This window comes from Sapajus apella, unplaced genomic scaffold (assembly GCF_009761245.1).
Source record: "Sapajus apella isolate SASKATOON/1434 unplaced genomic scaffold, GSC_monkey_1.0 scaffold141, whole genome shotgun sequence".
Taxonomy (NCBI): Eukaryota; Metazoa; Chordata; class Mammalia; order Primates; family Cebidae; genus Sapajus; species Sapajus apella.
The window spans coordinates 794,152-809,136 of record NW_022437081.1 but is presented as its reverse complement, the minus strand read 5'-3'; the positions used below and the strand labels follow the sequence as shown (position 1 = coordinate 809,136).

Sequence of the window (14,985 nt, the reverse complement as noted above, 5' to 3'; positions counted from 1 at the left end):
TGGCTACCATCCTGGATATCATGCAAAGCATTAGCCGGGTGTCAGGGTGCATGCCTGTAATCCAGCTACTCGGGAGGCTGAGGCAGGAGAATTTACTTATAAACAGGGCTTCAGGAATTATAATGCCAAACTGTTTATTTTCCCCACTAGTTGGTTTTTTGTTTTTTTTGTTTGTTTGTTTTGTTTTGTTTTGTTTTTTGAAACAGTCTCTCTCTCTGTTGACCAGGCTGGAGAGCAGTGGCATGATCTCAGCTCACTGCGACCTCCACCTTCCAAGTTCAAGCGATGCTCCTGCCTCAGCCTCTCGAGTAGCTGGAACTACAGGTGTCCGCCATGACGCCCAGCTAATTTTTGTATTTTTGGTAGAGATGGGGTTTCTCGGTGTTGGCCAGGCTGGTCTTGAACTCCTGACCTCAGATGATCTGCCCGCCTCAGCCTCCCAAAGTGCTGGGATTACAGGCGTGAGCCACTGCACCCAGCCTCACACTAGTATTAATCTACGTCACCGCAAACACTTATTGACCACGTTTTAATTTTTCTTAAATCTGTAGGTGTAACATAATGTCTTTTTCCTTTGTTTGTTTTTTGTTTTGTTTTGTTTTGTTTTTGAGTCAGTCTCTATCGCCAGGCTGGAGTGCAGTAGTGCCATCTTGGCTCACCACAGCCTCTGCCTCCCTGGTTCAAGCGATTCTCAAGTCTCAGCCTCTCGAGTAGCTGGGATTACAGGTGCCTGCCACCATGCCCAGCTAATTTTTGTATTTTTAGTAGAGATGGGGTTTCACCATGTTGGCCAGGCTGTTCTCAAACTCCTGACCTCAAATGATCCACCCACCTCGGCCTCCCAAAATGCTGGGATTACAGGCATGAGCCACCGCGCCTGGACCTATATTACATATATTATATATTAATACATGTAACATGCTGTTATTGCTAATATATGTAATATATGGTATTATTAGCTTCATCCATTTTATAGCTCCCATGTCATTTGGAGACTCATTGGGCTCGCCAAGGTGCCCATCTCACAAGCGGTCCTGCCCCCTTTGGGGATGTCCTGCACCACACTTAATGGCCACAACCCTAAAGTGCGTCCCTATAGCCGTGTCACCACACACATGCTCATAACAGTGGTGACTCCATCTCGTACGGGCAAGCGCCCATGAACTGAGGTCTGCCCCTTAAGGGGACTGGCCAATTATGGTTTTCCTTGTGAATCGAAAAAACATTCTGCGACCCGGTAGTGTCTCCCAAAATCCGGAGAGATTGATGCCGATAAGTACCCTGCCTCTCTTTAAAGACTCACATCTTAAAGATACTTCACGCAACTTTGAGACCTATGTGTCATGATTTATTCTGCAACAGTTAAAGGAAGTCTACTCATGACGGGGCCCCTAGCACATCAAAGCAACCCTGCCACTCACAACCTCTCCCTGGGCTTCTTCCCCCAACTTGGGTCTTTCTTTGTGTAGTGTTTCAAGGACTAACTAGTAAACTCATGATACAAGCGCACCCAGGAGGCACGCCATAAATGCTCCTTGAATAAACGAATGAGGAAGGACTGTTACTGCGTTGCTAGGTAAAGGGAAGGAATGTTGGGGGGCCAATCTAGGTGCTGATTGGCTAGTCCCCACAATGCAGTAGGGGTAGAACACGGAACGTTAGAGACGGTTACTTTAGACGAGGCAGTCGCGGCCCAGCTGGTGAGGAGGTGGGACGCAGGAAGCAATCCTGCCTCGTTCCCGGGTCCGAGGCGGGCGCGGTGGCCCTTCGGGCCCCGCCCCCGCCCCGCCCCGCCCACCGGCAGCCGGGCCACGGCCCCAGCGGAGGTCCCGCCGACGCCTGCGCAATGTATCCTTACTGCCACCACTGCCTACGGTCCCGACTCCCGTGATGGCGGACGGCTCCGCCGCCGGCGCTGGCGGCAGCACATGCTTGAGGGAGCTGCGGCCACGGATGGGTGAGGGGGCGGGCGGGCGGCTCCCGGGGGTGGCTCGGTCCTGCGTGGGAGGCGGGGCTCCGGCAGACCCCGGGCCGTCGGAGCGGCGCAGCGGGCGCCACAAAACTTTTCCCTGGAGTCGCCTAGCGCTATCCTGTCCTCCCCTCACCCCCGCCGGAGTCCCCTGGGATGGGACTGGGAGTAGCCCTGGGCCTGGGGCGGGGGCGGGGGTTTGAAACGGGCGGCCGACGCCGCGAGCCGCCTGGGTCCGGCCGCCAACGGTCGAACCGCCGCTGCCAACGGTCTAAGCCCCGCGGGCACGGCGCGAGGGAACTCACCGGCTCTGCTTCGACGCGCGGGGCGGGGGTGGGCTGGAACCCGGACCTCGCGGACCGCCCCGAGCCCTGGCTGTCCATGGGGGGCGGCGGCCGCCCGCGCAACTGCCCCAACGGACGCCCGCAGGGACTCCGCGCGCCGGCGCCGCCCCCGCGTCCAGGCTGCCCTTCCAGGCTGCCCTTCCAGGCACGGAAAGTTTGAGTGATCCCCCAGCCCGGGACGTGGGCGAGTTTAGGCGCTTTCACTGTCGCAGTCCTCTCCTCTCCCAAAGGCTTACCTCCTGCACCCTCCTGGTCAACGTCCAGGAGGAAGCGGGGTGAGGGTGGGGATGTTTAAAAGTTGCTTTAAAAGTTGAGATGAAACTTGGCTCTTTGCATCTCCTAATTTGCCTGCTGTAGCACGTGACTTCGACAAGATGTCACCTTCCGTGGTACATCTTGCAGTCCCTAGGCTGAACTGAACGAGAATCAGCATTTCAGAGTGCTTTTTCCTCAATGGGTCCCAGCGCCAAAAAGTTTTTCCCTCCTCCAAAACCGTTGATCTTAAACAATTTGACAGAGAATTGCTTGGTCCAGGAGACTGCTCCACTATCTGAGATAGGATTTCTTCCTTACAGGAGGTTACTTTTAGCTTGTTAAACCAGTTTCCTCTGCTATGAGTGCAAATAAAACGATTTTATTAATTTTAATTGAATTTCTTAGGGTTTTTCTTTGCATTTGTAATTAAAAAGTTAGATTGTCTGAGACTGGGAAGCTATATGTTACTTGAGAAGACTCTGAATCAGCTCTCCAAAGACTGTGTCAGAAGCATATAGTACATATACTTTCACCATTCATTAGGGAGAAATGAATCTTCCTTCTGTGTCTAAATTTATAGTTCACCTAGAAAGAGAGTCTTCAATAAATTGTGTTGCTTATTGGTACCTGGGACTCTGTGACACTGGTTTATTTCAGTGATTTAGATTAACCAGCATTACTCCAATGTGAAAGAGCTGTGGACCAAATAACCCCCCAAAAGCATTTGAATATCAGATGTTAGAAAGTGTTTTAAAATTATGTATAGGGCAGATACTTGAATTCACAGCATTTCAAACCAAAAACTTAAGAGCCATGCAAAAGGCGTAACCCAGGACTCTGGTTTAAATCCTTGCTGCGCATTTCATGTTAGGAATTGGAAATATCACATGTTAGACTTTCTTTCACAGAGCACCAACTTGACCAGAATCGCCCTTTAGATCTCAGCGTTTTCCTTGAGGGGTCACGGAGACAGATGTTTTTGCTAAAATGTTTTCATGTTCTGCTGGAAGCCTGGCAGCAAGAGTTAAAACTGTCTTGAACACATAACATATAGATGCACAGTACAGTCTAAATATATTTATTTTATACATTTATGTATGTATGCATTAAAGGATACACTTATATAAATAGATGTTACGTATAAAGTGTAAATATGCATGTATTGAGTTATGTTTTCTGTGCATAGCACTGTGCTGAGGTTATAGCATACCGAATATTTATTTTAACAAAACACATGTGTTTCATAGTTTTATGCAGAATTGTTTTAAAATAATTTATTTGAATATTTCAACCAGCTGAGTGTAAGAAACTTGCCACTGACTTATCACCTTTCCTTTCCTGGTTTTCTAAATTCACAAATGTTTCTCAGTTTAGAATAACTTATTCAAAGAACAATTTCTACCTATGCAGAAAAAGTTACTGAGATTGACAGCCAGATTATCATACAATTTTAGAGTTGGAGAAACCTTAAGATTATCTTGTCTGGCATCCAGAGTCCCAGCTGTAAAATCCTGGGGCACTTCTGCCACTTGAATGTGTAGTCTAATGAGGAGCTTAATATTTTCCCAAGTAGCCATTCCATTGTAAACAGCTCTAAATAGTAGAAAATTGTCTGCAATTTTGACCTCAAGACATGATATCATTGGTTTGAACTTGGAGGTCTTCTGAAAGTCTCAGCCCTATGACTTTGGCTTTTGCTATTCAAGACAAAATTCTGTGAATCTGCCTGATTTTTATGGTTCTCTGATAGCAGATTTCTTTTCCTGTTATTTTTCTCTTAATATTTTATAATAAAGTTGCTTTGAAATTTACAGTTAAGTTCTGGCTTCACCACTTACTACCTGTGTGATCTGAGAAAGTTATGTTTAACTTCAGTTTTCTCAACTGTAAAAATAAATGGGGGGAAATAATTCTGACTACTTTATAGGATTGTTATAAGAATTACATTAAGTAATACAAATGAACTTTTTAAATGGTGAACTGATGTATAATAATGTGTTATGAAAGTTTTTAGAAAAGTACCATAGATACATATTAAGACTCATAATTCAGTTTTAGTAATAAACTACACATTTTCTTAATCTACAGGCAAAATATAACTTTTACTTTAATTTTGGATTTACAATTAGTATAAGGACTACAGAAACACCTTGCTGTTACTTTTAACTGAATATTAATTCCCTCATTCATTAAAATGCATGTTAAGTAAATTCTTTCGTTCAATGAAGTTGTATAAATTGTTGACCCTATTATATCCAGACATAAAGGCGTTATCCCATTGCCTGGACATTTTAAATAATTTTAAATCCTGTCCTTTCTGTTAATGTATTTCTTACCAGTAGGAATTTGGATACAAAGGACTAAAAATCAGATTGGATACTACTACCACATTAACCTTTATAGGATTTGGTTCATTATTCTCATCACAACTACTTCTAAGGTTATTTCTGTTTAATAAAATTTTTGATTAATCTGGTAAAAATGTACTTTTTTGAGACAGGGTCTCTCTTGCCCAGGCTGGCATATAGTGGCATGCTAATGGCTCACTGCAGCCTCAAACTCTTGGGCTCAGCCTCCTGAATAGCTGAGACTGTAGGTGTACACCACCACACCCAGTCAATTTTTGTATTTTTGTAAAGATGGGGGTTTGCCATGTTACCCAGGCTGATCTCAAACTCCTGACCTGAAGTGATCCACTTGCCTTGGCCTCCCAAAGTGCTGGGATTTCAGGCATGAGCCACCACACTGGGCCAAAAATGTGCATGTTGGGAGAAATTGTCAGCTAAATAGTGTCAAATACAGACTATCCTTAGGACTTCTAAGCTGGAGAACTGAATGTATAAAAACAATATTACAAGATACTTTGTTTTCTCTGCGCTCACATAAAAATGTTGTAAGTGGGTATATACGAGGATCTATAGACTAAGAAGTTTTGTTAATATACTAGTGCTCAAATTCAGAAGATAATTGTGGTCCATGGAATTGCCAGTGGTTAAATTATTAAGGAAGCTGAGAAGAGTCTAATCTTCAAATTAAGCTAGGTCATACATTATCTAGGCTGTTAGGCCTCTAGGGTAAAAAAAAAAAAATCATTTTTCTCTTTGGAAATGGTGATCCTTATGGCAGCAATTGTGATGTCACTTTCAAGGTTATGCTGTAAAATAACTCCCTCAGTAGCAACATCTCGGAGTTCATTCATTTTATAAGTGCAAGGACAGCCCCTCTATTCCCTCAGTTATTTTAACTGCCCATCTTCAACTGTTCTATTTTTCTTAATATATAAAAACCAAACTTGTATGCAGTATCACAGGGGCTTACTTCCTGTGCTTTTCTACAAGGGTGGAATAGAGTTTTCAGTATTATTCTCCATACTGTTTCTGAAGATACTCAGTATTGTGGGGCCTTTTAGATAGAGCCATATGTGGAATTAAAGGGTTCAGGGATTCCTCTTACTTTTCCTCATACTGTACCTTCCTAATCTTACACTTCACTCTTATTGAAGTTTATCACTTTTTCTGCCTGTTTACACGTTTGTTTGCACATTGTATAATTTATGTTTGTTTGCTTGACATCTACCTAGAATGATACCATCTCACTGGAGATTCCTTCTTCTAAAAGAATAGTTATTTCTCCACCTTCAGTGTGCATCAGAATAAAGCTTTTAACAACTGCCAATGCCTGGGCTGCACACCCAGAGACTGGTGGTGGGGAGCAGGCAGGCAGGCATTGCTGATTTTTAAAAAGTGACTTAGGTGATGCCAATGTGCAATCAGGGTAGAAAGCCCTAATTTAGGTAATTTATAAATTTACTCCTTAACATTGGTTTGGCCTGATCTCTGAGTATTTCACTGTTAACACTTTGCTTCGAAATTCAGATCCATATATTCTTAACCTGTTATCGTCTAAATTTCCAATTTATGGTGAAACTTAATTTTCCCAATTCCTTGCCAGCTCAGTTTTTCTAACACTTTTTTTTTTTTTTTTTTTTTTTTTGAGACAGAGTTTCGCTCTTGTTACCCACACTGGAGTGCAATGGCGTGATCTCGGCTCACCGCAACCTCCGCCTCCTGGGTTCAGGCAATTCTCCTGCCTCAGCCTCCCCAGCAGCTGGGATTACAGGCACGCGCCACCATCATGCCCAGCTAATTTTTTGTATTTTTAGTAGAGACGGGGTTTCACCATGTTGACCAGGATGGTCTCGATCTCTTGACCTCGTGATCCACCCGCCTCGGCCTCCCAAAGTACTAGGATTACAGGCTTGAGCCAACGCGCCCGGCCCGATCTAACACTTGTTGTAATGTCTTGTCTGAGACATTTTTGAACTCTGTTAATCATTGGCTCCTACTCATCCACAAGCTTGTTCTGCCACTGCCACTTACAATTATCTTTATGTCTACAAATACCCTGGCCCATCATAGTCAACACTTCGTTAAAGTCGACACTTCTTCGTTAAAGTATTGTTGAAGATCATAGGCGTTCAATATATCTTTGTTGTTGACCCAGATGAAATCAGTCGTGATTTTTAGAAGTGATCCTATCCTTTATCATCAGATACCATTGGCTGTGGTTTGCTGACCCCTGTGTTAGCTATTCATATTCTTAATACCTAATCCCTTTATCTCCCTGTGTTTTAGTTGCTGCAGCACACCAGATTGCAGAAAGGCAGAAACAAGTTGTGGTTAATAGCATTTCATCCCATACTCCAAGTATAAGAGCAACATTTAAACCAGGTATAATTTCTCTGAGGCTTTGATAGATGTCAAAGTGTCGTATCTTTAAAATTTTATATCCTATTAATATCTAACTATATTTATATATTTTTTTTTTTAGTGATCGATGGATCTGTACTTAAAAATGACGAAAAACAAAGATTAGCAAGAGAGAGGCGGGAGAAGAAGAAAAGACAGCAAGATGGTATATTTTAGACCTTTTTCAAAAATCAAAATGAATTTTATTTTATATACTGCAAAGTGTTTTTAACTTCTCCTCATTTGTTTATATGATAGATTATACTTTTTATATTATATATTATTTTGGGTTAAATCCTTTTACTAAATCAGGTAAAGAAGGCCCATGAAAATTCTTTAAATTGTTTAATTTTTGAAGGAGTAGTTTATCTAAGTTTTGTTTTTCTGAAAACTAAGGTCTGGAAATTTCTTCAATATTTGTGAAAACAATCAGAATAAGATTTCAGTAAAAGTGATTCTAAAAATGAAAATAAGTTGCCAATAATCCTAACATAAATAAGATGAAAAGCATGTTACCAAGTTATAAAAAGATTATCCTTTTAGATCCTAATTTATGCAGAGTCACACTTCAGAAGCATTTAGTGACAGAAAATTTTAATATAGGAAAAATTGTGCTCTCCTATAAATCGATTAATGTAAAATGCATGTTTAATATGATCTGTATAGATGAGGACTTTGAAAGAAGTTTCTTAGTAGAAGGAAACAAAACATATATCCTGGCCATGTGGTTTTTAAAAAGTTTTATTTTAATATACAGCATATTAATATGGTGGGGTTTGACTTTAACTCAAATCAGCAGAAATATCACATGAAAGAAAATATTTTTTCTTAATTTGGAATTGTAGTTTGCACAGGATGAGAGACAATCCAGTTCTCCAGAAATTAAGTGAATATTCAGTGGAAATGGTTCTTCAGTGGCTACCTCTGTTCACTTTATAATAAATCTTTAGTTACTAGCACAGACTAGCACAGATTGTGTTACATTAAGAAAGAGAATGAGATATGTTAACTTCTGTGTGTGTAATATGGAAAACCTAAATATTTTCTTCGTTCTTACACGTTGAAAATGTGTTTGGAATATTTCAGCCGATAAGGAGACACAACTACTTGAAAAAGAAAGAAAGACCAACCTCCGACACAAGCAACAGTTAGAGGAAAAAGAGAGAAAGCTCAGGGAGCGAAAAGAGAAAGATGAACGAAGGAGAATAGCTGTGGAAGAAAAAAGACACCAGAAGGATGAGGCGTTAAAGGTACATAATTTTACAGCCAGTGCGTGAGAAGATAAACTGGGTTGCCTGAGTCTGGAATGTTTTCTCAGGCCTTCTCTGCAGTATTGGCCCTGTGGAAAGGGAACCAATCCCAGCTCGCTCTTCTTCCCTTCCTCTTCTCCTCAGTATTACAAGCTCTTACTCCTGTCCTGTTAAGATTCCGGGAGCTTAGACCCACTAGCGCAGGGAAGGAGGAGCCTTGCAAATCCAGGAATAAAGCCATATCCACCTTCAGGACTTGACACATAAGGAAGCTGTGGCCTGGGGTTTATTCTGAGTGGCTCTGTTGTCTCATTGCCTACAGAATAACGGCAGACCCCACTGTCTGACCCTCCCAACATGCCCTCATCTGACCCATGGTTCACAACTCCTTTAAGAGTGTGACTCCTCAGCCAAATCAGGGCACTTGCTCTCCCTTTCAGCGTCCCTGGCCCCCTCTGGTGTGCACTCATACTCTCTTCCTCTCCACCCTCTGTCCCCATATTCCTCACTTTCCCTTTCCTGGCAGGGACCCTCTGGACATATGGTTCGGAGTCAGCATCCTTGCTCTTGTTTTGTGGCACTGCCCCTCTCTTTTCCTTTCTGGATTCTCTTTTGGTGTCTTTGGCACTCTATTGGGATGAGTCTGTGGCTTTGTTACGCCCTCTCTTTTTCACTTCTTTCCCTTTTCAGTTTGTCTTTTGTTGTTTATACTGGACATCTGGCTACCTGCCTCATTCTGTGATTCTCTCTGACACCGAATTTTTCTCTTGTAGGTCATTTTGCTACTTGATTTGGAGTATGCTTGACTCCTGAGTCTAGCGTGGTCTCTCTGACACCATTCTCTATCTTCCCGATGTTCTCACTTTCTCTTTATTCCAGGGATTCTTAAGTGTCCCTAGGTAAGCCTTAGTCTGTCTTTGGGTCTCTGTCTGATTCTGACCTTTTTCTGCCTGAGGCAGCTTGCTTTTCTTTCTTCTGTCTTTGTCGTAGCTTCTGTTTTTCCCCATCTTTAGACTCTCTGTCTGCCATTCTTTCAGTGTGTTCTATTTTTATTTGCCTCTCTTATTTTCTGTCTCTCTAATTTTTGCATTTCTTTTTCTCTCCTTTTCTTTCTGATTCCATTTCTTCCACGAAGAAGCTTCTTGTCTTCCTCTGCGGCACTCACTTTCCTCCCTCCCCATCCATACTGTTGCTCTAGTACGTGCCTCCTCTCCAGCCCTGCACCCTATCTGGAGAGCTTCCTGATTCCATAACACCTCTTATGCCACTTCTTCTCCATACATGGTGTACTGTCTGTCTTTCTAGACCTTTTTCTGTGGTTTATGCTATGTTTAATGTTCCACTATTTGGTAGACTCATTCCGAATTTCTGTCACTTTCCATCATCCTCTGTGAAACATCTCCTTATTTTACTTATCTGTGGTGAAGAGATGAAGGCCAGAGAGAGAGAGTATGAACTAAGTAAAGATAGTTTGAGAACCAAAGGAAGTGAAATATAAACTGTGTAGAGTGAGGGGGAGTGCATGGAGGAGAGAATCCCAGGGCTGAAACCAAAAAATAAAGACTATCTTAGAGAAAGAAGAAGCTGCCAGAAAGAACAGAGAAGAGAGTGCAGCAAAATGACACGGCAGACAGAAAGGGAGCCACAGACATGGCAGGAGAAGGGGCAAAAGAAAACCCCAGAGAGCTAGTGTGGGGGAGTCCCAGACAACACGAGGCATGTGGCACTGTAAGTAGGGTACATATAGCAAAAGAGAGGAATTCTGGAGAGCAGAAAAAAAAAAACAGACTCAGTGGTGCTGAGGAGGGATGAGCGTGGACAGGAGGCGTATATGAGATGGGATAGGAACTTCTATGTGAGTCCACAGTGTGAGAAGGGACCTGGATGAGAGCACAGTAGGTAATGCCTTTGGAAACAGTCGAATAGAATCAGAAATAGTTTAATAGTACAAGATTAATCTTTGTTTTTAGTCTATTATAGTTTCAGGGTTTCTAAGTAATTCAGAACAACTGTCTTTCTGTTAGATAATATAATTTTCAAATACTGCCATTAGATCAACTTTATTTTAGGAATTGCAGTTGCTTTTCTTCTCAGAAGCTATGGCTGCTCTCCATGTTCCTAGTACGTTTATCTTTGCCCTTGGTAAAAACAGTACAGGCTTTGTAAGGATGATGTTTGCTGTGAAATGGTTGTTGATAGGGAAGAATAGAAAACCTCTGGCCCTGAAAGTTGATTTGTTTACTTGAGTTCATGGTATGGTGCAGTACAAGGATGAGAAATATTTGAGAGAAGAGCTCACTTCTGGAAGTGGAGTTGTTTTGCTGCAGCATGGCATTGACTTTGTATAGTGTCTTGACCACTTTAAGTTAAAGTTGAGGTCAAGACAAATACATTGATTATCTTTTTTGAAACTTTATTTTTATTAACACCAGAATTTAAGCTGTTACAGATGAGAGTATAATAGGTGATTCTCGTATAAATTTAACTTATACGTGTGCTGATTTTTTCCCCTGCCTCATTCCACAAAGAATTTAAGGTGACTTAAAAATGCATACCACACCAGATGATAAAATAAATGGTTGAGAGAATCAAGCAGAGGAGAAAATTAAGGTAGGCAAATAAAACATAAAGTATGATTAGCATACACAAAAGTATAGCAGTCAGTTTTTGTACAGTTGCTGGAAATGCTACAAACTTGGTTCTAAATTTCCTAATGATACAAGCAAAGAGGAAGGCATGGTCATTTTCCCAATGCAGGGTCCATAAGATAAAAAAATGAGTTATTTAGAGAAGCACTGGTATTGATTGATAGCTGAGACATGTCTCCAATTATTTTAAACTTTTACCTGACACAGAAATTTGGTGACGGTTTATTTTATAAACCACACAACAAAATTATACTGACTAATATAATGAATATGTAAAAATATGTTGGCATTTGCTTTAAATAGGAGAAATTTACAGCCATTCTTCACCAAACATTGGAAAGGAGGAGACTTGCTAAAGAATATCAGCAAAAAAGATGGTCATTGGGAAGCTCTGCCATGGCGAATTCTGAGAACACAACTGGTAATTAATACATCTGTTAAATTTTAAGTTCATTTATGTTCTTGATTAAATATTGGCTATGAATAGAAGCTTGCATTACAGCAAGGTTTTATTCTTTGTATCCTAAACAACAATACTGTAAGTGGTAAATTTAAATTTATGTCATTTGCCATTGCAAAAGAAACAGGTGAAATTTTATAGTAGCTTTTATTTAGCTCAATATACCTACAATCTTATTGAAACTTATAACCAGCAGAAAAATGATGAATTGGTGAATAATGACTAAGCTTTACACAGCTTATTGAATGCATATTTTAAAAAATAAGTCTGCTTTATCTACTATTGATTCAGTGTAAATTTTCCTATGTGTACATAATCCTACACAATTTCAGAAAACAAAAGTACAATTTATACACTTTAGAAGGATTGGCCAGGTGCCGTGGCTCATGCCTGTAATCCCAGCACTTTGGGAGGCCAAGGCAGGCACATCACTTGAGGTCAGGAGTTCGAGACCAGCCTGGCCAACATGGTGAAACCCCCGTCTCTACTTAAAAAAAAAAAAAAAAAAAAAGGAATGACAGGCAGTGAACATTGTGAACTTCAGTAATGTACGTCTGTGCTCCATAGAACTATATCATGAAAACTCATTTTGTTTCAGTTAATGATGCTTTCCTCCTTGAAATATGATTACAGTAAGTGTTATGTCTTTTCTCAGCCAATAAACAATTTTCATCTACTGAAAAACTTGAACAGGGAACTTCTTTTGCTCTTATCAGACAAATGCCTTCAACATCTGCAGGACTTAAAACTTCCATTGCCAAAAGCAAGTAGTTATTTTATGTATTCTACTGAATTTCCATTTAATGAAATTAGTTTATATTTTTACAGTACCACCTATTTGAATTGTGGAACATTTAGGTTTATTTCAGGAGAGTACCATGTTATTTTACAGCAGAAAGAGAGAGATAGTAATACGTACTTTTTTTTTTTTCTTTTTGAGACAGAGTCTTACTCTGTTGCCCAGGCTAGAGTGCAGTGGTGGCTCATTGCAACCACTGCCTCCTAGGCTCAAGTGATTCTCGTGCCTCAGCCTCCCAAGTAGCTGGGATTACAGGCGTGCACCGCCACGCCCAGCTAAATTTTTTGTACTTTTGGTAGAGACAGGGTTTCACCATGTTGACCAGGCTGGTCTCGAATTCCTGACCTCAAGTGATCCACCCGCTTTGACCTCCCAAAGTGTTGGGATTACAGGCGTTAGCCATCATGTTTGGCCTTGTATTTTCATCAATATACTTGTTTCATGATGTTTGTGTTAATCATATCAGATGGGATTATTGGGCCTCAGTAGCTCAAACTGAAACATATTTTGGCCAAAAGACATTGCCATTAAGTGGCATAATTATTTATTTTAAAATTAGTTCATATTCTAGCCAACCTATAAATGAAATCATGTTTTTTAGGGACTGGTTAGACTAGTTATTCAATTTCCATTAAGTATTGTGAATATTACCTCATTTAAGAAAAATAACAGCATATATATATATATATAGCAGTGGACAAGTTGATCTGCATTACATATATCGTGTTTGTTATTCACCATTATCTTAGAAAATTGACAGACAAGTATAATTATCTTCCTTGTTTTGTAGTTAAGACTCAAAGAAATTCAGTGACTTCCACTCTAACATCCTTTTCTATGGTTTATATTTTGGTCATTTTATAGGTGGATCATGATATTTAAATTATACCTTTCATTTATAAGTCAACATTTTCCCCCAAAAGCAAATAAAGTGATAATGACGTTTAATGATAGATGTATTGCCAAGCTCCACTTTATAACTCTTCCTAGTGGCAATACAGAGTTGTTTTAAACATGTGAAGTTATCTACTATGGATAATTCAAATATCTTTTTGCTGCTGGTGTTTGCCCTTTTAATTAGTGTTCCTTATTAAAAGAAAAATCTATACCCAAGTGTGTGTCAATAACTACATCTGGCTTGTAGCACATGGTGCCTCTCACTGATAATTGAAATGAATTAGGCAACCATACCTTTAATCCAAAAAAAGAGATCCTTTTTCTTTCTAGAGGAAAGAAAGGAGTGTTCTTGAGAGGAAAAAGACAAAGAAAACAAATTCCACGTCATTCCCTTAAACTTAGCCATTAAAAAAAGATGAAGAAAGACAGCTTTTGTGCCTTAAGAATTGAAAAAGTCATAATTATAGTTTGAAATTTAAAATGTTTGTTTTGCATTATTAGGTTTCTCAACAATTTTTGAGCAATGCTGATTGCTATAAAATTCTAGTACAGCAAAAGATTTTGGATATCATTTAAAGTAATTAATTGTAGCAGTAGTTAACCTTATGAAAAAGATTTCCATTTTTGCATAAAACAATATAGTTTTTAATATGTTTAAAAGTATTTCTAGGGGGAAAGGATTTTTGTTCAAACTGACATTATGTTATTTGTACTTTTAGGACTCTTAAAATTTCAATGATGAACTTGAGAGGTCTTTTATTGTCAGTCTGAGTATATCACATTTTCTCTTGTATTGATCTGAGAAAATTTTATCCACTTACCACCTCCACCCTCAATATGCTTTCCCAAAGCACTTTTATGTATAGTCTGGGTTCATTCATAGATTAATATGGGAAGATTTTCTCTGGCACCTTGCTTATAATATGGTAAAATTAATTTATTATTCACCAACTAAATCCTTTAGAAAAATTAGATAACATTAATTGCAATGCCATGTTTACATACTTTCATTTTAATATATCTTAATTGTTCCACAAGCATTGACTCTGTTTTACTATCTAATTGCTTTCAGGAATTAGCAAAGATTTATTTCATAGACATTTATTACATATTTAATATAATGAGCAAAAGCCTTATTAATGAGACATGTAAAGAGAAGGGACAGATTATGACGTCAAGATAATAATTAGTTAAATTGTATTGTGAAGGAGCAATTCCAAATAAAACTTTTAAAATGATTTATTAGTTTTTAATACAAGAAGGTATGTATGGAAGATACTTTGTGAAATAACTTGCTTACAGGTATAATATATTGCACCCTCTGAAATGATGAATGCTATGATTAATGATTTCTAGGAAATAAAATCCATATTGGCAGTCTTACCTTTAAATTGTAATAAAACCTCGTCAATACAGATAGATCAATATTTTAAACTCAAATGAAGTTCATAATCTAACCTGTAATATTTTAAATAACTGTTTTAAATCTTGGTTGATTCAAGTAGTCTATTTTTGTGGCTACTCATTGCTGATTCATAATAACTGCTCACACCATTTTGTCATTTCTTGCAGTATGCTAGTGAAGGATACTGACTTAATCACATGATCAGACACC

At 39.7% G+C, this 14,985-nt stretch overlaps 1 protein-coding gene across 1 annotated transcript in view; it reads left to right on the top strand.

The window, feature by feature from the left end:
- The first annotated feature begins 1,682 nt into the window (after positions 1–1,682).
- MAP7D3 (MAP7 domain containing 3) overlaps positions 1,683–14,985 on the top strand; it is a 32,048-nt gene continuing 18,745 nt past the window's right edge. The window contains exons 1-6 of the mRNA XM_032264022.1: positions 1,683–1,957; positions 7,203–7,298; positions 7,399–7,482; positions 8,403–8,566; positions 11,518–11,635; positions 12,330–12,437. Of these exons, the coding sequence (XP_032119913.1) occupies positions 1,891–1,957; positions 7,203–7,298; positions 7,399–7,482; positions 8,403–8,566; positions 11,518–11,635; positions 12,330–12,437 (637 nt within the window). The 5' untranslated portion in view covers positions 1,683–1,890. The remainder of the gene's footprint in view (positions 1,958–7,202; positions 7,299–7,398; positions 7,483–8,402; positions 8,567–11,517; positions 11,636–12,329; positions 12,438–14,985) is intronic.